This window comes from Anser anser (genome assembly GCF_964211835.1).
Source record: "Anser anser genome assembly, chromosome: 12".
Lineage (NCBI taxonomy): Eukaryota > Metazoa > Chordata > Aves > Anseriformes > Anatidae > Anser > Anser anser.
In genome coordinates, this window is record NC_139733.1 from 13,550,199 (window position 1) to 13,575,099 (window position 24,901).

A 24,901-nucleotide genomic window follows, 5' to 3' on the forward strand; every position below is an offset into this window, starting at 1 on the left:
AATTTTTAACAGGCTAATAAAAGACCCAGTCAGCATGACCTTTTATCACATGTGGTAGATAAGAAGGAGAGATGAGGGTAGGATGTTAGACAGTAGACGGACCAGAAAAGCAGTCTACTGCTGTCTCCTTGAACACTTAAACGAGGCAGGAAACAATTCCAGTTTCTGTATAGGGAGTGAGGGCTTTGTCATTACCAATCTTTCCCCAGGTAAAGAGTAAGGTTTGGCATTGTTTTGTGAGATACCATCTTCTCTCCTGCAGCGTGGACTTCTCATGATAAAGCAAACTTCTCCTGGGGAAAGGAATAAAGTGGAGATGGTTGGCAATGTTCTACCATGCAGTGAAGCTCACTCCCTGCTCCTTTATCTCCACAACTACCACCACAGCTTCCTTCCGCACACTCAGTAGCCACATTTCCATCTGTCTGAGCTGTCCCAGGCATAGACAGGATGCCTGTGCCATGAATGCTCCTGACATTGAAGTAAATCCTCTTTGGATATCTCACAGCTGTTCCTCCTTCTACCCCTTGGCTGAGCTCTCCTCTGCTTGTGGAAGTGGACTTTGAAAGAATTTCCGTGCTGATGCCAGTGAGGAACTCCCACGAGGGCAAGGAAGTTGCATGTAACTTGCTAGTGGGGAATGAACTTCTGCATTCTGACCAGAAAGTCACATTGTAAGAGTTACATGTGATGAAGCAAAGGCTTTCAAACTAAGAAACCAACCTTATCACGTCCTGCACAAAATTCCTAAGGATGTCCACCCCTTGAACATTAATTTCTGCTGCTGGTTTTTTTTTTTTTATTATTGTCTCTAACATGAAATAATTCAACGATTACTTTAGAGTGTACACAGGCTATTTAAACAAAAAGAGGCAGAAAAAGAATTACACAACTAAGGACAAATAATTAACTCAATCCCTTACAAGCTTGTCTAAATGCCAGGATGCTTCAGACTGCTGGTTAAACTAATTTATCTTTGGATCCCTACGCAAACATACAGATACATAGCTTGTACCACGATGTTGATTTGACACATTTCATGTTAACTGTATTTGAGGGGTTAGTATTCACTCCCATACATATGCAGCGTTTTTGCAGCAGCATTCATAATTTCATCTCCAAGGAACAATGCTGGATTGACAGCATTGAAGTCTAAGGCCTCTTGTTTAGCCATTTGAAGTCATGCACAAAGGTGTTGTGTGGCAAATTTCCCTCATATCAATCAACTTGGGGAGAAAGAGAAAGCAAGCACACAGAAAAGTTTCCAGTATTTTGTCTCACTAACCATTACTGAAAATATAACACCAAGGAAATATATCTGCTGGCACTCAGAAGAGCATTTGAGGCGATCAGGTCTGCCGCTCCAAGCTGCATTTATCTGAAAGGAAGAGAAGTGAGGCCTTGTGAAACCCCGTGTTACCTTTTTCTCCTGAGCAGTGAGATTAGGGGTTCTCACAGGTGCATGGGGTATTCCTTTCCTCCGACCTCTGTTTTCAGGCAAAGGGTTTAGAGGAAGGCCACGACAGATTTCCTTCAGGCTGGTCATAGTTGCTGAAGAAATACAAGGAGGAAAGGCAAGACAAATTAGAGAGACACAAGGAATGGAGACAAAGGGTGAAAGCAAACAAGATGCTCAGCGATTGAGATGTGCCACCACTCTGGGGCGATCTCCAAGAGGACAGCCCGTCCTCTGGCTTTTGCAATCAGGCCTGCAGAGCACAGAGGGCAGGCAGCACAGGTGACACACCTACCCCCTCTGTGCCATGCCATTGGCTCTCCTGTCCTCCTCCAAAATGAATGATTCACAGTTTTGCTGTTTGTTCTCTGGGTGCTTTGTCAGGTGGTGCTGTGCTAAGCCACTAGAGCAGTCACTTTCCACATTAGCTGGTTCCCCCAGCGAAAGTCAGGGTCTGGAGCATGAACCTTGCTTGAGACTTCAGGGATTGTGCTTTTACATTTCTATAGTTCAGGAGCTGACTAAAGCAAATCATCATTATTCACATCATTGTTCATACACACTGTTCAGCTAAGATGTGCATTCTCTGCCTGACACCTCTAGGTATGGGCTGTTCCTCAAATATCATCAGGCTGTCCTCTGGACAGCAGCAGCTGTCAATGATAACAGCAAAATGTCCCCCTTAGATTTTAGCTCCTCTTAGCTCACAGGCATGCCTGGGTTTTAGTAGTACTAAACTGAAAACAGTACCTCTGTTACTGTTTTCCTCAAGACAGGCAATAATAAGGAAGAGAAATTAAGGCTTTCAGTTTTAAGTCACTTTTATAACCTACAGTTAACAACAACTGGAAAGTCTTATGTTGTTGCCATCCAGACATCACAAGTAAATGAATATGCTTAACTTTGACTTTCCACTTAAAGAGCAACATGAACTTTGCTCCCCATTTTGAGTTGTTGTTTAAATTATACAGGAGCTTCTTGACCTTTATTACATCCACGGAACTACAACTCACGGCCAGGGAATTTTCTCAAGTGCCACAGTTTAAGTCTGAGGAAATTATCTGGAAGAAACTTTTCAGTTAGTGACAAGCCTAAAACCTAGGAATAAAAAAAATGCCACGTTATTTTTTTTCACAAAGGCAGCAATCAACAAGCAATGGCGACAAAGCACAATTATTAAATGACAGCATCTCATTAATGTCACACTGCCTGTAGCTCTAGGACATACTGCATTTCCCCAGCTCCCGCTGAAGATGCTTGAGTTGAAAGAACTCAGAACGTCCTAGGGGAGCTGAGCGCACCGCTCTCAAACCCTCTGAAGGATGCTAACTGTCACTTAGGAGAGAGAATTATGTTTTGTAATTATTCAGTATTTTAACTGTTTTCAAACAAAAGGCAAAGACAAAAAGGAGAGGAAATTTTTCCTACATATTTTAAAATTTTCTATTTGGTTTTCTTATTAAAAACGCACAAAAAAAGGAAGATAAGGGTAAAGTTAGAAAATTCTCCTCCAATACATAGCTAAATAACTCTGCCTTACATAAACATTCCCACTGCAAAGGGAAATAAATCTTTCCTTATTCTTCTTTGTATGACCCACATTCTGCAAATCCCTCTAAGGTCTGATCCTGTGCACACATGGGCACGAGAATAACCTCGTCTACTCCCATCGAGCCTGCTTCCCTCCGTGACATCAAACAGAAGGTAATGGCATTACACTGCCTTAAAAGCTGAAGAAAGAGAGAACGGAGCTGGGGGGTGGGTTGGGGGGGTTGTCACTCCCTGAATTAAAATTATTTCTAGGGCTGAGTGCTTTTACCCCTGATGCTGGAGCCTCGCTGGGTGTTGGAGTTACCGCCTCCAAAAAAATCTGGGGCTGGCAGATCCGACTTCACGGTCATGCCCTGCATGAAGGCAGATGTGTCAGCGGTGCCAGCGCAGCCCCCCAGGAAGCCCCAAGTCCCCTCGCTGGCTTCTCCCAGCTCGTGTCTACCCTTGCCTATGGAAATAAACCCGATGCTCGCTCCCAATCGCCCACCTTGCGAGGGACAAACCCCCCAGACCTTCCCCGCTGTCCCCACGCCTTGAGGCTGCCTTTGGGGTGCCCTGGGGGGGCTGTGTCGCCGCGGTGTGGGGCAGCTGTCATGTGCCGGCAGGGCTGGCAGAGGGTGCTGCAGGGACAAGGGACAGCAGGCAGCAGCCGGGGCGGGCTGAGCGGGCTGCCCCCGCCCCGCACACCCACGGCCGGGCAGACGGCCGGGCAGACGGACGGGCAGACGGAGGACGGGCAGGCTCCTGGAGCAGAAGATGCTGCCGGAGAACAACGCCTGCATCTGAGCGCACCGAGGACCAGCCCAGCCGACGAGGAGGTGCGGAACCGACCCATCCTCCTCCTCCTCCACCCTAAAAAAAAAAAAAAAAAAAAAAAAAGCACGTATAAAGAACAGGAAGAAGATCACATGTTATAATAATCCCCTCTGCAGCCAGACAGGACCAGAGAGGCGAACTGCCCGCTCAGGACCGAGGGATGTGCTAGAGGCAGAGAGGAAACTTGAGGCTAACTCCCAGCCCCGGAGGGGGGGAACCCCAACCCTGAGCCTCGCTGCAGCCGGAGGGAGACAGGAGCTGCCCTCCAGCCCCTTTTTTTCCCCCGCACCTGAGCGCAGCCCCTGCCCCAGGCTCCCTCCGGCAGCCCCGACCCCGACCAGGGGTCCCCCGGCCCCGGCGAGCGCCCCCCCCGCCCCCCCCCCCCGCTTTGGGGTTTTGCTCTTAGCCCCTGGCGCTCGCTGTGGGATCAGTGGCTTCCGTGCCAGCGGAGGGAGGAGGGCTAGGAAATAAAATCAAGCCACCCAAACTGACAAGAGAGAAGAGCCAGGAAAGCACTTGCTTCTCATCAGCTCTCAGCGAGAAAAGCCAACTCTCTTCTTATGACCCCTCTGCTGCAGGGAGCAAAGGGGAAGCAGGTTTTGGGGCAGAGCTCCCACCAAAGCGGGGTTCCCGCAGCCGGGACCCCATCGCCACCCCGGCTAGCTGCGGGGGCTGCCAGGGGGGTAGGGAAGGTTGCCAGGGGGAAGGAAGCCAAAACGAAGCTCCAGCAAAAGCAAGGAGCAGAAAGGAAAGTTTCGGACTAGCATCCGCAAGAGAGCGGACCGAAGAGAGCTCCCCGCGTCGCACCAGCCCTCGATGGTGCATTCAGGGGGCTGCAGCAGGGATGTGAACATCCCCGGCCCGCTGCATGGAGAGGGGTGAAGACACGGCAAATCCTTGTTATTTATTTATTTATTGGAAGCGATGTACGGGTGACACCCAGAAGGCATCTGAGCCCTGAAAGAGAAAAAAAAAAAAAAAAAAAGGCTCCAGACCCAAAGGAAAACAAGAAGAATGAGACAGCAGCCTTGACCCCTGCACTAAGAGGAAGGTGAGCAGAAAGAAAGAAAGAAAATACAGAAAAGCCATGCAAGCACCAAACCTGTAGATTACTGCAGCTCTTTTTTGCTTCACTGAGGACAGATATTTTACTGACAGCCATGCAGCATAAAGGCATCGTGCTGATTGTGTTCTTGGAATATTTTATTTCTGGCCACGGAGGAGCAGGTAAGCAAAATAAATCAATATTGCCATTCATGAAACAATTTATCCTAAGTTGAGCAAGGGGAAAAGGAATAGAAATCTAATCTGTAAAGTATGGTAATTTTTTTTATGTCAACCTCTTTATTTTAGATTGCATTTTTACAAGGAATCTGGGTTAGTCGATGTATATGAATGCCTCTTATTCCATGATACACAGCTTTACAGCTCAGTCATCCCCCAAAGACTTATAATAGGATGTACTATTTCATACATTCTTTAAGGGAAAAGCTGTATTATTTCTATGAATGAAAGAAAAATAAGAGAGAAAGAAAGAGGTGGATAGATTGAGATATGCTGGATGTTTGTTTTGAGGAAGAAACACTGGCTTCCTGGGCAGGACAAGAGTGAAATGACAAGATCCTTGGACAGCACCACTGAAGGAATCTGAATTATTCTCTGCTAACTCCATTTTTCATCATTAAAAGTCAGAGACACTGCTTATGAGTTCCTATTAATCAAAGAAAACCCATTCATTCAGTGTATTCACTGATTCAGTTGTTAACATGCAGTGGACAAGATTAAATCTGTATTAGAGAAAAAAAAACACAACGGACTAGGGCAGAAAGAGAAGTTGGTAAGTTGTGTGTGTATATGGGGGTGTACAAATGAGCATACATAGGAATGATATAGCTGTATTGGTATTTACATAGGCTTCTACAAATACCTGGATTATGATAGAGACTAATTCCTTAAGGGAAAGGAAGCAAAGCATTAGATTGCTTTCTTCCTACTGTGATTTAACACCTCTTTAAGGTTAAAAGGGATGAATTACGCAGATCAGTCCAGAAAAATATAAACAAGCATTGACAAAATAACAATATGTCCTTGGTGACTTTCCCATTGGGATACTGGCTTGGGATCTGTCTTTCTGCATAGCAAAGCATACCAGTGGTTTAAATTTCACCTGCGTGCTCTGAGTATTAGGACTGGAGCAACACTCCTCATGCAGTGATTTTAAAGTGACTGAAGTGTTCAGATACCATGCAGGATTTGGTAAAATCAAAGGCAGATCAGGAGGCTTCAGCTCAGATTATGGCTTAGTTAGAACCTTTTTAATAACACAGACATTAGACTTCCTAACTGCAGAAGTTATTTTCTTAAAAACTGAAAATAGCTCATAAATTTACAGTCCTGCCAGATTATCCTGTGACTCATTTGGGAAAACGTTTGGCTATCACAACATTACAGGGACTGATTGGAGGGAGGACAAGGTATCTTAGTCCCCTTAGTGTTTTATCTTGGGCATTTACTAGTCTCCTGGGCTAGAACTCTCCCTACAGGATACGTATGTTGAAACATAGCACAGGAAGGTTACAGAGATGTCTTGCAAACTTGCTGATGCTGCTGCAGAAAGCAGCCTGCTATAAACTAACCTTAATTTGCTCTGCATCCAATACTCAAAGTGAAGATGAATCTTCAAGGAAAAGCAGCCCACAGCTGACTGTGTGGAGCTAAACACTCTCAGAATAATAGTGTAGGACACCGTGATTAACAGCAAAATAATTGGCTATTGAAGGTGATGACACTGAAGATTCAAAGTCGCTTTAAATAAATATACACTGTTTGGCCAAAAGGTTGCACAAACCACCAGTCTGTGAAAGCCCAAGGTCTACCTGTTCATTTTAGTCTTTTTTCTTTTTAAGAAGCAAGTTAAAAATCTTGAACTAACCTTGAATCTTTCCAGGTCCTATCGGAGGCAGGGTCAATATTGCTTGGACTACAGCTAATTCTGGCAGTATTTAGCCAATCTGTGTAAAAGGAAGCAGACAGGTATACAGAGAAGTATTGTCATAATCTATTAGCCTACCCAGGAAATTCCTTTTTCAGCACTATAGTTGGTCCATCCTGATCAGAAGTGAAACAAATTGCTGGGCGGTTGTGTGGGGAGTACATGGAGTACATTATTTGTGGGAAGTGCCATATTTACCTTCTGCCACCTCTGTGCAGAGGAGACAGCCGCAGTTGTCAGGATTGGCTCCTTAGATCTTCAAATACAATGCAAGGGGAAAAAAAAACTTAGTTGTGAGGCTGGAGGAATCACCTAGGTTTTATATTGTCAGATGTGGACCTTCCCCTCTTCTCCCAGGCGGCGACCTTATTCCCCTCATATAAACCCCACAGCAGCCTGAAGACTCTTGCATATGGGGCCAGCTGCTCACGGGGCTGACAGCAGCCTGGGCTCTCCCTTCGCCCCTGGCCAGCCGCAGCCCTCCCCAGGGAGCAGCGCCCAGGGGAGTGGTGCTGGGCCAGCTCTCCTCCCGATGGCAGCCCTCCAAAAGGGGGCGTGGTGTGGTCAAAAATGGCCATTTCTTGCACCAAGCTTATGATCAGCTGCAGGACCTCGTTATCAGCTGGGTTTGGTTTCCTCTGGGCTGGGATTGTTCAGTTCTTCTGCAATAAGGGTGCAGGTGTTGGAGCCCACTGCTGCTCCAGGAAGGATGCTGCGGGCAGACTGCAACTGCCTGATATGAAAGAGCGCCCAGACCTGGGATCTCATACTCATTCTGCCCGTGCCTCAGGCCATGTCTCAGGAGCAGTTTGGTCTTGTAGCATATTCAGAACATCACCGTTAGGGTATTTATGAAGGCTAGCTCATTAGCTTCAGCTGTGAGGCCACTCACAAATGGATGACAACTTGCCAAACTTATTGCGTGCTGGCCCCAGACAAACCAAAGGGTTGTAGCACTTCTTTTGAAACCAGCATCGAGGACCAAAGTCCTAGATTTGATTAATAAAACCTTGAGCAATTCATGTCCCCAGGATAGTAGGCTTTAGAATGGCGTTTAAAAGTCTTTGCTTATTAAGAAAAAAGTTAAGCAGATACAGAACAAGTGAAATCCAGGCTGGACATAGATGCTGAAACTGCTCCATCAAAAACTTTGCAGAAGAAGCCCAAAGATCTTCTATTCAGAAGGGTGAAAGTTGCTCTCCTGTTTCACTGTAAGAGACTCAAATGCACAAAATCACAATTTTTGCATATGGAAAAGAAATAAAACCCCCAATTCAAATCACACAGAAAATATTTGGCATTTTTCTACTCATGTCAGCAGGCTTTGACTCAGTTCCCACATGGCCTTTCTTCCACTGGATATCCATGGAGGGAGAAAAAATAAATAAATAAAACATTGAATATGTTTTTAGTTAATATCCGTAAGGTTACAAGACCCTGAAGAAAGACACCTTCCTTTGAAATGGTGTCCCAGTCATATCATCAGTGTGACCTCCCCTGAAATGTACGGCTCCCCAGCCACCAGCTAACACCACTGTAAGAACACGTGCCAGCCAAGTGCCACTGACCTGCCGCTTTGTGGCACAGCTCGGAGGGAGCAGAAAGACAAATAGATTAATGATATCACTTCTGGAGCCAAGCCGTCCACCATGGAGTGTAAGCTAATCAACTTCAATACTAGGCAGTGCCCGTGCACAATCAAACTGTTTCATTTTTTATGAATTATTCAGTGAGCCCTCTCGGGTTAAATTGCTTGCTTGCCTGGCTGCTGTTTCTCTTCTGCAGCAGTACCCCCTCGCTGTCCAAATTCCACACTTGGTGTTCTTTCCACAGAATTGGTGAGTGATGGGAAGGCTGCACTATCCTTGTAGCCAAGCAGTGTTCTGCCAATTGATTTCTTTAAATGCAAAGTTTTTAATCAACTGCAGATTTTGTTTTCCACCATCTCTCCTGCTCTCGAACTCCCTTCTGCTAATTTAGATGTTGCTCTTCTCCCGTTTTCCTAATGACACAGCAGTTTGGACAGGAACTATTTATCGATGTTGCTGCATTAGCAGGCGGAGCAGATAAAGCTTCTTGTGACTGTTGTTCAGGAGAACAACCACGTTCTTCCTCCTTTTCCAGGTTCAGATAAAAACAGCTGAAAAACTTGGTGCGAGACTGATATCCCATTAATGGGAAATGTGAAAAGCAGCCATTCTTTTTAAAAAATTTTTCCTTTTTTACTTTCTCACATTCTTGTCTGCAAAGCTTCCCCTGTGCAACTCCTTAAATTTAGAACTCCAGCATGCCATTTCCTCTGTGAAAGCATCAGTGGTGTGGTGCATCAATAAAGATGGACTTTCTTTTAATTATACGCTATATTAATCCATAACCCAATAGCATTTGTAACATGAACCCACTCTTGTTCAGAACTTAGCAATCTGGACTCTTGTTAGAGCTAATGCTTGTTCAAAGCTCAGCTATAAAGCTGGTCCCACTACAATTCTCTGGAGGCAAAGATGACACCTCTCTGCAGCACGGAGCAAAAGCACTTACTATCCAATCTACTTGAAACACAGAAATTGCTGTGCTTTCCTTATTTCCAGTAATTTCTACTGAACAGCTGAGACATGAACAAGCCAGACCAGGTAATATGGGCATTTAAGTGCCACTTGCGAAGACTTTCTTGAGGCATTGCAGTTGCAGGCCATTATATTTTTGCTGACCTGCAAGGATGGATTATGTTTATCTCAGGAACTGTGCATGACTCAGTGAAATTCACCCTCTAGGCAGAAAAATTTGGAATGTCAATTGTTCTGCAAAAAGAACAAAGCTCTAAACAACTTTTGGGGAAACCTGAGTCCTTTCTTATGAAAAGACTCAGAAATTGCAAGAAACCTTCCAGGTAAAATATCTGAACCTCCTGATGTTCCCCTGTAACTCTACTAGCCTCAGATAAGAAGTTTACGGTCAGAAAGAAAATCTCTTGACATGGTTGTCAAGCAGTCAGGATGGTAAGAGGGCTTGGTGGAGGACCACCAGCAGTGCTAAGAATCAGCTGCTCAGTTGAAGATGTGGAGCAAAGAACAGAACTGATACAGTCAAGCATTACCATCTTCTTTGCTTTCATTTCCAGCTGACTTGTGAAAGTCATTCTCCTCATTCTCCTCATTCCCTCCTCATGGTGGGACAGCTTTCATTCCTTCAATCCAGGGACAATTAGGTGCAGATCAGGCACTGCTGCCCTCCAAGCTCTACCAGTCTCCTAGGATTTCACTGGAATACCCAAATAAATCTTGGTCATCCCATCGTAGTCAATGGTGGAAGAGCACCTCCATCAAGAGGAAACATACTGTGTCTCCTGACAACCATCCTTCCCTGAGACTTCTGCTTAAAATGTCTGCAAGGCAAACACGCACCCAATCCAAGTGCCTCTGAAGGTGGCTTCCATCTTCTTCTAAGTAAAGAGCATTTTTGGATTATGCACTTCCATGCTACCTGAAATTTAATATCACCTTACATTGTATGTAAGCTAAAATAGCACACACCATTGGTCAATGGGATTCAGTGGACGTGCAGCAGCTTGATTTTGTGTCCTAATCCTGGAATGCAAAATGCATGAGATGTTTTCCAAAACAATGTCTATCCCTTTCTCTTCTGGCCTGTGCAGAACTGTCATTAAGAACTAAGGACAGAAGCAGCTCAGAGGGAAAACCGTGCAGGCTGGATGCATTTTTTCACCTTAATTCTTTGGGAAAGAAGAACTTCAGCTTCACCCAAATACATTTATGATTGGCTAATTTCATAAGGCTGAATCAAAATGAATTTTCTTTGGCCTAACTTGATTTGAAAACTTATTTTGCCTGAGGAAGGGCCAAATATAACCTGAGCAGGGATTTTAAAATTTGACCTAGAATCTTGAACTAATAGCTGACCTTTGAACTGCTCCTAGATTACCCAGGGTTTACGGTCATCCTATGTTTCATTGGAAGGGTCATTTCCTGTAGGACTTATATTGAGTCATCTGACTTGTGACCTCTTGGATTAGATTTATGACCTTGCAAGGTCAGTCTTTAACTCATTCTGGACTGTTAAATTGCAAAGAGGACATTGTATGTCATTAGAGAAGCAGTTTTCTCCAATTTGGTAATAAGGTTTTGGGAGCGACCTATAAATCCAGTGTCACAAAGCACTACTAATTTCCAAACAATATTAGGATTTTGTAGTTATCCCTACCTTTCCTAATTTAGAAATAAGTAGATGCATACATTGAAGATAGCAAAACATTTTTTTTGCTGTATTTGCAAACTTGGCAAACAGAATATATTCACCTATCTCCATGTCAATGTGTTTAAAAAAAATGAAAAAAAAGAAAGACTTGATTTTCAGCTCTACTAAGTATTAGAAACTCCAGCTCCTCTCAATAGGAGTAGCAGAAATTCAGCACCTCTTAAAATTAGGTCAATAACACATAACTAGAGAGATATATGCTTTCTTCATCTGTTTTTATGTGTAAACAGTGTCTGCAATTTGTAGCGCAGGAATCATCTCTTTTCTTAATGAATCTATAATGTACAGTACAGTTTAGCTTAGCTTTCTGATTACAGTAAAATAAACACATTGCACAGATTCAGCCCTCAGATATGCAGCTGTACAAGAGTGAGAGTAAGAAAACACAAGATTCCTGCAGTTAAATGTATAACTTAATGGACTGATGCAACTGCATTCTCAACAGGTATCAAAGTTAGAGTTTCAAGTGCTTATGGGAAAAGGCTGAGTTTTCTAAAGACCTCAGCTTCCAAGTCAGACACCTAAAACAATGACTAGATTTACTGAGAAAGTCCCTCCAAACTTTGTGTGAGAAGAAGCTCTCCTTAGGAGAAGTCCTCTTGGACGTCGATCCCCAGAAGAGGACACCAACCATTTTCACAGTCACCAGTCTTACAGCTTTAGAATTGTTTGAGGAGTTCTGCTTAGCTTTATTTCTTTTGCCTGTCTTTCAGATCCCATGAGGCTACAAGCTTTGCGCTGTAATGGCCGTTCTTGCAACCCTCCAGTGGGAAACCTTGCAAGAGGGAGGACACCAGTCACCCTCACCACGTGTGGGCAGAACAGCACAGAACTGTACTGCTTCTACCCAGACCAAAATCTCCTCCACCTGGCCTCCCGTGGCTGTGGGCAGCCTCACTGCACCAAATGCAATGCCAACCAGCCTGATAACTCCCACCTCCCTGCTGACATGACAGATGATTTCTTCGCAAATCCAGTCTCCTGGTGGCAGTCTGCCCAAGGGGTGCACAGGGAAGAAATCAGGCTGGACTTCGAAACGGAGTTCTACCTGACCCACGTCATCGCTGTGTTCAAGTCCCCGCGCCCAGCCGCGATGGTGCTGGAAAGATCCCAGGACTATGGGCAGACTTGGAGGCCCTACAAGTATTTCTCCGTCAACTGTACAGCGACTTTCGGGCTCCAGGATGATCTCAATGAGGAGGGCTCCATGTGTACTTCCAGATATTCAGATGCAGTGCCCTGCACCAGAGGAGAGGTAAGTGATAACTAAGGTTTGGACAAAGTTTAGTGTCAAACAGCTAAAGACGGGCTGAAAGTTGGAGAGTACAAGCTCAAAAAGACACTGCCTATAAATTAAGAAAGGTAGCCCCTTCTCAAAGGTTTTATGTTAAGAAAATAAAGGGGAAGAAATAAAGAAATGATATATCAATGAAATTGAATGGAAATGTTTTAGCAAGTTTCTTTTATGAGAGTTGCAGAGGATAGGATTAACATTTTTGCCTATTTTTACATTGCAGATGCCAATAACTGAAGTAAAACACCACCAAAACAGATGTAGAAAAAATATACATTTGTAGAGCCTTATTTATCCAAAATGTTTTCCTCCTTTAGGATGACATGAACAGCACTTTCAAATTGTCTTTCACCATATAAAAGGTCCTGGATGTTTTAAATACAACCTTCCCTGAACTTTTAATGCAACTACTCCTGCTGGCGGTGTCCATTCTGGTTGTATCAAGACAAAGGCTCCAAAAATGAAACCATTTAGAAACAGGAATTGTGACTGAGCAGGCAGATTCCACTGTTCAGCAGGGGGAAAGGGTCCTCCTTTGGTATGAATATTCTGATTAAACATGCAGAAGGTTTTCTTTTAAAATAAATGCACAATTGTTCTGATAAATTCCTCTGAGAATAAGTGACTGCTTAGTAATCAGATAATTAGCTTAGCTATATTTGCATTCATTAATCTGAAAACAATTTAGATGGGAAAGAAGGTAAATATCATTGGTGTCTTTTTTTTAGAGGAGACAGAAAAGCACACAGGGAGACTATGAGACATTCCTGTAGTCCCGCCAGAGGCTGGAATCCTTTCACTTCCTTCTCTCTTCCTTAGAGAAGTCACAGTCCTCTTGGTTTCCCTGTCTGGAAGTGATCACACAGGTTTGGCAGTAATACTTGCTGTAAATTAAGCTCAGGTGTGAGGTAAATGATCCCAATAGCCTTCAGAAAAACACAGTGGTTTCAGCAGTGCACTTCAAAATGCACTTGAGAAGAAAGAAATCAGTGTCCTACACCTGAGACAGAAAAAGAGCAGTAAGCAGAGACTGAGTTAATCTTTGTGCAACAAGGCTGGGAAACATCTCTGTGTATTGGAAATCTGGAGCAAATCATCTAACTACTGTCTTCTTCCTGGAGTAGTAATTCTGCTAGTTAGTTATTAGGATACAATGAAGTCATATACATCCAAATGTCTTCTGTAGAGAGATTAGAATTTGCCACGTCAATACATAATCTAGGCAACTATTATGATTTTCCACTGTTTTGTGCCATCCAACGAAAAATCTGGAAGTACTTTGCAAGATCTATATAACGATCTTCAGCACGCATACAACGGTCCTGTTGCCATTTCACAGACACGGAAAGCTTCCCCAGAAAGGTAGAAGTGGCTTGTGGTGGAACAGGACAGTTCTGGTAAAATAAGGAATAGAATTCAGGCTTTGAGGTGAATGGCTTGGCCTTAGACACAAAACAACTCTTCCTTTTCTATACAGTATCTCCTGTTACCCTGCATTATGTAGGGTTTTGTGCTTGCTTAACCTTGGGGAATATCATTAAGACCACGTGTTGTTGCTGAAACAAATCCGAAGGGTGGATGGCAGAAAATCAAATAATAAAACATACATCCAACAAAAGCCTTTGTCATTACAAGTGTCGAATGATTCTTTCAACTTGGGCAGCCACCACACCTAAATGAATATGTGTATCTTTAACCAATTCATGCTGTGGTAGTAGATGTTAGAAAATAACAGTAACAGTAAGAACAGTCATATATTTACAGGTCATACCCTTGCAGATCCCAAATACTTTCATGAACTGTTACATGAATTGAATACATGCAGAGGTCACTTCCTCTATGGGATGGAGAGCTGAAAGCAGCACATGGGAATCTGTACAGCTGCTTAACAGAGAACAAGCTGAACAGTTTCACAGCAAATAAACTCGAAAGGATTCTGGAGTTCTGAACAGACTTTACAGAGAACTCTTAACCAATCCATCAAATACTGCTATGGCAAGGGTGCAAAAGCATTAGACTTTTCAGGTCAGCAATATGACACAGCAGATTCTTTTGTGAATGAAAATAAAAGGCGGCAGAGCGTAGTTATTTAAAGTGATACCTGATCAGATTTGCCTGAGTGACATTGCTACTTTTACTACAAGTCTCATGGGAGCTTTGCCCACACATCTCAGAAATGCAGTTTTACAATTTATTTTAAAGATGTCACAAATGTCACAAGGGTATCCCCTCAAGCACTGGCTCCCAACTGAGGTGGATGGAAGCTGAATCCCCATCAGTGCTTTGTGCAGTGTTCTCTCCTTTTGCACCTTCTCCCTGACCTATCCAATTACTGATGGTGGCTAAGCCTTGGAGAGCTGAGGAGCTCACATCACAAGCTGACATTTCTGAAATGATCAAAACTGTTTCCAACCTAATTTTTAACTAATGCACCGAGATGAATGTCAGTTTTCTCTACTGAGGGACAGTCAGGTTTTTCTTGGGTGCTGTTCTATTCACTTTCAGAAGAGACACAATATTCCTTTTTAACAGGGCACAAAAGGAATTGAAAAAAGGAGATTGCTTTCTAAGAACACTTAGGTTTAAAACCCATGGGAGACACATCATGGGACAAGATTTCTGGTCAGCTGGCTTCCAGACCTGAGAATGTAGGTGGTTAAAGAAAAGGTGGCAGAGTTGCAGTAACCTACATGCATCCATAAAGTGACACGCATGTCTCTGAGTCGGCACACTCTGGTGATCCTTCAAGACCAATGAAAGAGTCTGGAAGCATAAAAGGAAACTCGGCAGAAGAAAAACTTTGAGATGGTTAGAACAGAAGCAAAATCTCTTTAGAGGGTGATATTACAATATCACAAAAGAACCCAATGTATCACTAAGTTAAGCTGTATCCTTCTCTTCTGTAAATTATCCTTTATCTTTCACCTCTTGTCAGGGTCACACATCTCCACCTCACCTCAGATGGGGCAGAACTGAGACAGATGGTGTCATACATTCAGGAACAAGTCCAGTAGAAATGCAAGGAGATGACTTTTTAGTGTCCCTTTTGCAGTTTTCTTTTACTCCAGCATTTATTATATCCCTTGCTCCTGCACTTTTGGAGATAAAATCTCAGATCCTGGATCTCCCCATCTTAATTCTTCTGGCAAAGAACTTAGGCTATTGATAGTTTCTGATTTTGGAGTAAGAGCAATTTATTCACTGCCAGTTGCCTACAAATCATTTGCTTCACTTGTTTCATCTCTTCGAACAAGAACTTCCATTGGCTGAATTCCCAGGACATCATTCTTGTCATTTGTCTCACCTTTTAGCCACAATGAAACCTACACTGACTATTAGCTCATTAGTTACGGTGGGCATCCAAACTTCCAGCTACACTTCCAGAACTCCAGTTTTCAGCAAACTGTTTCTTCCTCAGTCCTTGTAACCACTAGAGAGTGATAAGGATCCTCTAATTCTCGAACTTGTTTAGCAATGTCTATTAGTTGTTATGTTTGCACCTGTACTCGCTAATTCTACATATTTTATAGATCAATTTTACACTGGTAAGTTAATCACCCAAAGTCATGTAATGTTGAAATCTAAAAGTGAATAGTGAGCCCAACACTCATTCATTCAAACTTTGCCAGTTCAACTTAGCGGTCTTGCAATTTACTAGGAGAAGCACTAGACATGCAATTTCCTTAATCATTTGTTCATAATACCATATACAATATCTTTTGAATTGCAGCAAGGGAAGAAATAAACTACAAAGCATGTTCCAATCCCTGCAAGCATTTTGTTTTCTTTCACTGGTGTTGATCTGCAAGCCACCTGAGCATGATACATTGGTTTCTTGCCACTCTTTCCTAGAAGTCCTTGTTACTGAATATGCCAAAAACCTGTGTCTCCATAGGCCTTTGCCAGTTCCAATACAATTTTTCCTCTTTGTCTCCAAATTGTAGCTGAGTCAGGGCCAACCCAGACTGACAGCTGGCTCCAAACATCATGTCAAGGGTTTGAATCACGCCTCGATAAGTCAAGTTAATTAGGGGTACAGCAGTCAAAGTGGTTTTAAAAACCAAGCCGTTTCTTCTGTCTAGCAGCACACTTGCCTGTCGTAACCCAATAAGCTTGTTAGCGGGTCTTTCCTTCCAAAATGGTGGTGTATTAGTTGAGTTACCACAGTTCAGTCTCTAGTTTCTTGGATTACAAATTAAGTAGAAGCCTAAAATAAACCTTCAGGTCAGCCAATGGAAATCTAACTCTAACCCAGACAAAAGGAGAAATTACCACTATTTTGCATCAGTTGTTAGTGTGACTTACAGTTCATACACCAGCTGGGGAAAACAACGACCAAAATGTTTCAACCTGCATCCTGACAGCATGTGCAGTTAAGGAGTGCAGTCAACTATCTGACAAATTAAGAGCAGGTTTTTAATAAACTGGAATATTAGGAAACGAAAACAAATGTTCTTTTCCATCTACAGCGATGTTTGCATGAAAGGAAGGCATTAGCATGCAAAGCTGGGTAAAACACTAACCTGCTTATAACCACAAGACCCTAAAGAAGACCCTACCACTATTGGGTCTGGCTAGAGGAAGGTAGTTTTAAATCAAAAGCTGGTTCATTTATGTGAATGTCTGCGTGACAGATGACACCAACGAAGTGTGATATAATAAACCCATTACTGGAATTCACTGGGGGCTGGAAGAATTGTGTGTGGCTGAATTAGGTACTGGTTTCTATGGCAACAAGTTAAATGTGCCTTGTGCAGAAGACCTGTTCCTTCTCCATTTTGTAGCCTGTGGTGACCTCTTTAGGGACAGAAGTCCCCATCAGTGTCTTTTGTCAAAGACCAGTGGACTTGCTTTATAGCTAAGAGACTTTTAATCACTCTTCTAAATGCACTCTGTGAGTGTCAGATCAAGACATGGTGTGATGGGATGCAATTCTCTCTGCTTCAAAAGCCACCGGGCTGTTCAGACAAAAGCCGCAGACAACCCTACCGAAGGTCTTTGCCTCTGCACTGACACTGTAGATCTCCACTGCCTTTCTCCACCTACAGGGACTCCTTGAGCAATGATTACTGCAAAGGGGAACCACTTGTGCACCAAACCAGGCCAGGGATGGGGCTCTGTGTGGAATGCGTGTGATCCTGCTCCAACAACCCACAATTTTTGCTGTCTTTTCTCAGGTTTTTCTTTTACTGTTTCATACCAAACCTTTTGATAAACAAAGGAGGATCCCCCTCCCCTCCCACACATACCTCATTAAGTGGCAGCATCAATAATTCAAGAGGTCACCACTGAGACTTCAGTGACTTCTTAAAGGTCTGATCTCATACAGCAGTGGGGTCACTAAAAAGAAACATGCTCAGCATGTCACGAGGTTGAATTCCTAGTAGCTAAGGTGCAAGGGCAGGGTCTTGCACTGGAGTGAATTGTCCAACAGTCATCAGGGCTGTCCTCTAAAAGTTGTATGATGTTATTCTGACTTACAGATGGAAAAGATTCCAGGAGGGATTAGTCACTCCTGAAGGTAAGTGCCTGGTTGTTATGACTAGGGCCGTCTGTTCAGCATTTCGTTTAACTTGAACTGTAGAGGAGATAAAATGCAGAGGAAAGTTGAGAGGAAGCAGTTAACACCAGCAGTGTAAACAAACAGATAGCACTGCCAGGCCCTGCTTCCCTGGAGGAAGAATTAAGGGGCTCAAGTATTTGTGTCTGAAGGGAATTTGAACTGACATGAGACTAGTCCAGGATTCCCATCCATGGCAAGTGAATTGAGGAGTGCACCAAGTGTCCTGCTCTGACCTGGTATGCAATGAGCCATTTCAGAGATATTCGGCACCCTACAAACCAGCCAGGAAGACAAAATAGTATTTTGAGCATTACTTCTGAATTTCCTGACATAATAGGCAGCAGATATCAAATCAATTTTTCTTCCTGCCCTGTTTTATGAAAGCTTAGTGAAAGCTTTCAAAGTGTCAAAAAGACTCAACTTTTAAAGTCTCAACTGTGAAAAAAAAGTTCTTGTCTAAAATGTTACAGATCTTAGAGATTCATTGTTGTAAGTTTTGAACTCCAGGCTAAAAACCACTTACTGTTTGCTCTTGATGATGAGTGTTGTCCACGCCTCACTCTCCTGATGAGACTATACTCTTTACTAGATCTTTTCATGTGTAAGGTTTCAGCCAAGACCTAAAGATATAAGTGGCTCCGCTTATGAGAAATGGATGCTCTCCCATGAGGATGCAGTAGACACTGCCGGCTACTAATGATAACTGGGTGTTTTAACTTTCCCTGACAATTCGGAAGAGTGAAATGAGACTCTTGTTCTCAGTCCAGGTCCCAGTAGGGCTGTCTGCGTCACAGAATTCCTCATGCCACCCTCTGCCGTTTCAGAGCAAATATCATAACTCATAATGAAAAAGGACACTGCTCTGTGTGGGAGCAAGGAAGTGTTCTCAGATCCTCATGTAAGGTGATGCTGTGTAGAACTGAAGGAATTTTGTCCGTTCCCTATATGCAGACTGCAGACTGAAGGGTTTTGTGCCCAACAGTCTAGATTTTGCACTCCAACTACATTATTTGGCTTGACAAAAGATACTTCTCCTTCCTACAAACCTTATTTTTCTACACAGATGTAGAAATTTATATCTGCAGATAACCTGAAGCTACAGGAAACATTTGGTTCGAGCAAGAGAAAAAAAGATTTGTCTGTCTCTGATCACAATTGTGCAGTCTTTCCCCATCATCATATTGGCAGCAATGCTTAAATATTAATATTAATACCACACTGACTGGATTACTGGAATAACCTCAAAGCAGATGCAAATTGAAAGGACATTGACCTGTTCTGTTTTGGAAAACACAGAATGGATTCAAGACACCACTGTATTGAAAGTAGTTGGTTTTACACAGATCAGATAAATTTAAAAAATCAAATGCACAAATAGATTATTTCTTTAACGAAGTCTTATATTCTATACTGGCTACTAAGTTTTGTTCTCCAGAAGGACAGAAGCACAGAGGATCATGACTAAGAAACCCTATTCCATGAATCATCAGAACAAGCCTTCTGATAGTTAACAGGGTACCTAGACTTTCTTTGTGCTCTAGGCTATTTCAAAACAGGAAAAAAGGCTGCTTTTATAGTAAAGTCTACTATTCCACAAGATGGAAGAATTTTAGTCAAGAGGCTCCATCAAATAGATCAGAGGATATTTGCCACTGGGTAGGAAAAATTCTGAGACACAATTGTTTACTATTCCTTTATGAGCAAAATCAACTCACATGAAAATCTCTTAATGAAGAGGATTTAGGGCTGATGAGAGTTTTTATTGCAGCTTCCTTCTGATGGGCCTAGTATAAGCACACAGACATTTCTGACCTCATTAACCTGATTGTGTGCAACATGATCAGCATAGCTTAAGGATGATTTGTAATACCAAATTCTTGTTCTGCACAAGGATCTTCTTTTGTAGGAGGCCATGCATTGGCTCTGCCCTCCATTTGTGACTCATATTCCTTGACCTTAGGCTATAAGCTTGCAAGGGGGAACCTTTGCTGTGTCCACATCTTTTCTGACTAATACTGGCTGGAAGATCAGGTTAAGAAAACAGAATTATCTGCATCAAGGATGGAGGGGCAAAACATGTGGCAAAAAATCAAAAATCTGAGACACTGTCTCTGGAATGAAGATGATCTCCTGACTGGGGATAAAACATCACCCTCTGTGAAGCTGTGCCAACTTGCATACAGCAAAACCAGCCCTTTAACTGTGGCTATCGTTTTTAGCTTTGCACACTTACAGCATTCTCCAAACTTCCTTGCTCTTAGAAAGGTCAGGAGAGGACAGGGTAGTGACCATCTTTTTGAGGCGTAGCTGATTGACTTTTGAAAATGAGAATGACAAATATGCGCTTGATAGCAGATATGCTGATAAGCATGAATGCCCTACTCAGCATTCAGCTCCAGTGGCAGCTCCTGATTATAAGGGAAACTCAGGATCTAGGGTGTATTTCCACAAAGGGTCGAGACTATAAAGGTGCTGAATACCCTTAACCTGCACACAGTTCTATGGAAACTGAAAGATTTCTCGGGTGTCCTTACGTTACTCAGCCCTTAGCAGACTTAATCACCAGCAGATTTTCTTCTGTAGCTGTGCATATGCTACTTTTATGAAGACTACACACTGATGCTTAGAGAAGTGACTGGGGGATAGCCTGTTACTACAAGAAAAGAGCAGATCTTCCATGGAGCTTGACACCAGATAGAGACTTAGATCTTAGATTCTTAGATGAGAAATATCCTTGTGGCAATATCACTGGGAAGCTCTTTTCAGAGCTTGCACCTTAATTATTAGAACATACTTCTTTTTCATCACACTTTCTTAATCTCTTTTACATTAATATAATGGCAAACAGCAAATTTGCAAGATATCTCTGGGAAATGAACAACGCACATGTTTTTCTTAAGCTAAGCAAAAGGCATAAGCCAAATGCCTATGTGTACAGAAGGAATCTCCTTCATAGGCTTCAGAAAGCAAAACACGACCTTGTGAAATAAACAAAGAACAGATAATACAGTGAAAATGAAGTGTCTCTTCCCACAGTGTACGACTCTAAGAGTTCATTAAGACTTAGATCCATTTCTAATCTAATCTTTCAAACATTTATGTCAAAATGGTTGAGATTGCTAAACTCGTCTTTGACCTGTTATTATTTTTTAAATTTTGCGTGTATTAAACATCCATCCCTAGGGATTCTAAGAGAATTTACAGATATAAATTTATTAACCTTCTTCCCCTCCTGTGAAGTATGTGAGTACTTGTATCCTATTTTTAAAAAATGTAAGCAGGACATACAGTAGATGTATGTACTAAAGTAGTACTAAATACTGATTAAAACTATGCTACCTCCACACAAAGTGCAGCTCACCTAAATCTACTTACATTGGCACAACATATCTGCTTTGACTCTGCTGACACAATCTTTGTTTAATTAAGTCCTCAATATCTTTGACTGGTACAAAGCTAGGGAAGACTAATTCTTTAATGGTTGTTGAATCCAAGAACATCTAAATGGCACTCCCAAAAGATTTCACTAGTGTTATGTCACCCAAATCAGATCTTTAACGTTTAACAAATCTTGCTTTGGGAGAGATGAGGACAAACAAATCCAGCCTTACCACTGAGCTTATTCCAGACAGAAATGTGTCATGAATTAATCATATAAGCAAACTCTTATATCTCAACTGGAATGGAACACTCTTTTTGCTTAAAAGGATATCGCAATCCCTATGGGACAACTAAGCTATTAATATGTCTATTCACAAATTAAGTTCAGAGTTCTAAGGGAATATGGAAATGTTAAAACAGCTCTCCTGAAGACATGCAAAGCCTGAAATGAAAATATTTGGAAAACAATAAATCCACAGGAAACCCAATCTTTCTTCCAAGCTGTAAAGCAAAGAAACAAAAAACAACCCAGCTTCATGAAAGCAAATGTCACTATGCTGAGAGAAGAGCACCCAACAACTGTTCTTTTGCCTGAAGAACTCAGTGCTGTCTGGATACCAGTTAAGACATGGCGAGGATGGATGACCGACTGGAGATCCCAAGACATGGACATCTCTCTAAACTTATCGTAATGTATGCAAAATAAGTTTCTACTGGCACAATATACAAGGTTTCCTTCATATTTATCATAACACAACGCAAGGCTATTGCCAGCAAGTAGAAGTATAATGCCGGAGATGCAGAGTAAAAAGAAACACTTTGGCCATTATCTAGTCATTTCTTTCAGAGGAGCCCAATAAAAACTCTGGTTCTTCACCTCATTCACCCTTCCTTTCTGTCTCCTGTGAGGAAATGCATACCTGTTTACAACTGGGAGCTCTGGTGCCCAGATACATTAAGCCTCTTGCTCAGGCTTGTATAAGGAGGTCATTGGCAGGACCAGTGCAGATCTTGCAGAAGCTAAAGACATATTGGTTACTTTTTTTCAGATGTCTTGTCCTGGAGCAAAAATCCTCTAACATTTATGTTCTTGAGCCAGTGATCTCTTAGGTATCCTCTGTTGAGCTATCCTGAAAGGAGAGACCATTTTTTACTAAGCATATGGATTAGAGAAGTCACAGGCAAGAAAGTCAAGTGTGAGAACAGAGCTTATAAAAACTGGTAACCAAACAGATTGCTTTACCCCTTGGCTCCTCTGTTTCACACCAACTTAAAACAGTTTCACCAGGGCTTTTAGCTCATTAATGTCCTAGTAGTTAGTTTTTAACCCTGCTTTGGGATCTTTGAGCTTAGCAGGCTCTGCAGAAGAATTTTGTTCAGTTCACTGCATTGGGCTCAGATGAATTGTCTAACCCACGCAGGAGGATGTGTGTGTCTGTACGTGACCAGGTGCTCAGGACTCTGAGAAACCACTCTACCTCTGTGTGGTCCACAGGGGACTGGGAAGAGGGAGAAAAGATTCATAAAACTTGCTTCCAGTAAAAAGACCAGACCGCCCGGGATTAGGGGAACTGGACAGATGAGATTGGTCTTTGTCCTTTGAATCCATCACAAGGGGAATGCTAGGCACCACGACAAAACCAGATGGGTCATTTGCTTATGGTTCCATTGACTGGGGGAATGTACACATTGGTGTGGAAAGGCCCAGGCTATTTTGTCATGGCTTCATTGGTCAGGGGAATGTAGGCACCTGCACTGCACAGCCTGGGCAATCTGCCCATAGCTCTATCAAACAAGACACCTCTGATCGCACCAAACAGGGCTGTTTGTAGTTCTGTAAATAGCTGACAGTACAAGATAAGGGAATTAAAAGAAAAAAAGATCAAAACTAACCAAACAGAAAATGCTGCAGACAGGTGGGAAATGTACTGCTGCCTTCACTGTGCTACTGTCAGGTGCAGCTCTGTGTGAAGCCTGGAAGCTGATTCTGTTAATTTAAGGGGGTTTATCTCTCCATGTGCCATCAACATGCAACAAAATTATCTTCCAAGTGTGTACCACAAGCTCTTTCCTGGATCCTATGAGCAAAATGAAACAAAAGTACTTTACATGCTGCAAGTATTTAAATTGGTTGGTTCACCAACCAAGAAAGAAAGAAAGAAAAATAAAAAAATAGAGAGAGAGAAAGAGGGAATCCCTGTGGAAACAAAGCTTTCACTCCACTAACAGAGTTAGTCAGACAGAGACTGTCACCACTTATTAAGCTGGGCCAAAGAACCCTGAGGGCAAGTCCCTCTGTTGTGATGGAGAAACTGAACCAGAGGAGAAAATAGCTCTCAGTTTGGAGTTAGCATACCCATAAAGGGCATCTAAGCCTGGGAATGAACACATCCAGCCCTCTATCTCACTGCTACAGACTGTGGCACAGCCCTCCATTGTCACCCTCTCCCCACAAAACCAACAGAGACAAACACACCCTGAGACATAGAGAGGGGCAGAGTGGTACATGAGCTAAAATACAGCAGACAGCCGGCAGACAGCAGGCAGGCACAAAGCCCTCCTATCCTGTTAGCTCGCTGCCATGTAGCTATTTCTCCTCTTCCAATGAATAAACCAGCTTGCTTTGTTTGAAAACAGGGTTCTCTCAGTGCTTACTCACCCTAAGCCAAGTTGTGTTTTCCAGCACATAGTCCAAGTGACCATGCCAAAAGTGTGATCACAGTTCTCACTTCTGTCACAGATCCCCTTAGTGCCTTAGTTTACCTGGCCCTAGAATTCATGCTAAAGCCATATTCCTAAAACACTTCAAGAAATTTGGATGGCATCAATACTGTATTTATGCCAATAAGCCTTGGGTTTCTCTGAGTGACACTCTGTTGTCACTTGGCTCAGAAACACGAGGAAGTAAACAGTGTTTGACAAGTTTCCATATATTTCCCGACCTGTAGAAAGTGATTGGGTTCAGTAACCCCAGTGACAGAAATGTAAACTAAAGTGTTTCCTGTTACACACTTGAGACGGAATGAAAGCAGGTACACAGTCACGTGCTGTATTTTTTGTCTTCCAGGTGATTTATCGTGCCTTAACTCCAGCTAACAAGATTGAAGACCCCTATAGCCCTGAGGCTCAAGATCTCCTGAAACTCACCAACCTTCGCCTCCTTTTGTTAAAAAGACAGGAATGTCCATGTCACGGCTCAGGATTGGTAGAGAAACCTCAGAGGTTTGCCCACTATGCTATTTATGACCTGATCATCCGAGGAAGCTGCTTTTGTAATGGGCATGCAGAGGAATGTGAGCTTGCCAACAGGACGGGAGACATGGAGAACGTGGTGAGTTGTAGACAGTCACTGATTTCCTAGACTCGTTACCTGCTTGTGCTTTCTCAGTTTAAGTGTGGATTTTGTGTATGGTTCTGTCCCACCTTTCTTAAGCCTGTCTAAAAAAAGGACAGCACTATTAATCCACATCAGTGAAACCTAAAACACCCTGGGAAAAGATTTTCTACAACCCTTTCTACAGTTCCAAGCATGAATTGCATTGCTAGAGATGAGTTTTTCCAAAACCCCTGGATCTC

General features: G+C 42.8%; 2 protein-coding genes across 4 annotated transcripts in view; one reads left to right on the plus strand and one right to left on the minus strand.

Annotated features, from left to right (window-relative positions):
* UROC1 (urocanate hydratase 1) overlaps nucleotides 1–1,713 on the minus strand; it is a 39,240-nt gene extending 37,527 nt beyond the window's left edge. The window contains exon 1 of the mRNA XM_083796183.1: nucleotides 1,421–1,713. Within this exon, the coding sequence (XP_083652309.1) occupies nucleotides 1,421–1,546 (126 nt within the window). The 5' untranslated portion in view covers nucleotides 1,547–1,713. The remainder of the gene's footprint in view (nucleotides 1–1,420) is intronic.
* A 106-nt stretch (nucleotides 1,714–1,819) lies between these two features.
* Nucleotides 1,820–24,901, plus strand: part of LOC310880411 (netrin-4-like) — a 54,799-nt gene continuing 31,717 nt past the window's right edge. For all 3 annotated transcript variants that reach the window (XM_083796201.1, XM_083796202.1, XM_083796203.1), the window contains exons 1-3: nucleotides 1,820–5,050; nucleotides 11,801–12,342; nucleotides 24,393–24,656. In XM_083796201.1, the coding sequence (XP_083652327.1) occupies nucleotides 4,984–5,050; nucleotides 11,801–12,342; nucleotides 24,393–24,656 (873 nt within the window). In that variant the 5' untranslated portion in view covers nucleotides 1,820–4,983. The remainder of the gene's footprint in view (nucleotides 5,051–11,800; nucleotides 12,343–24,392; nucleotides 24,657–24,901) is intronic.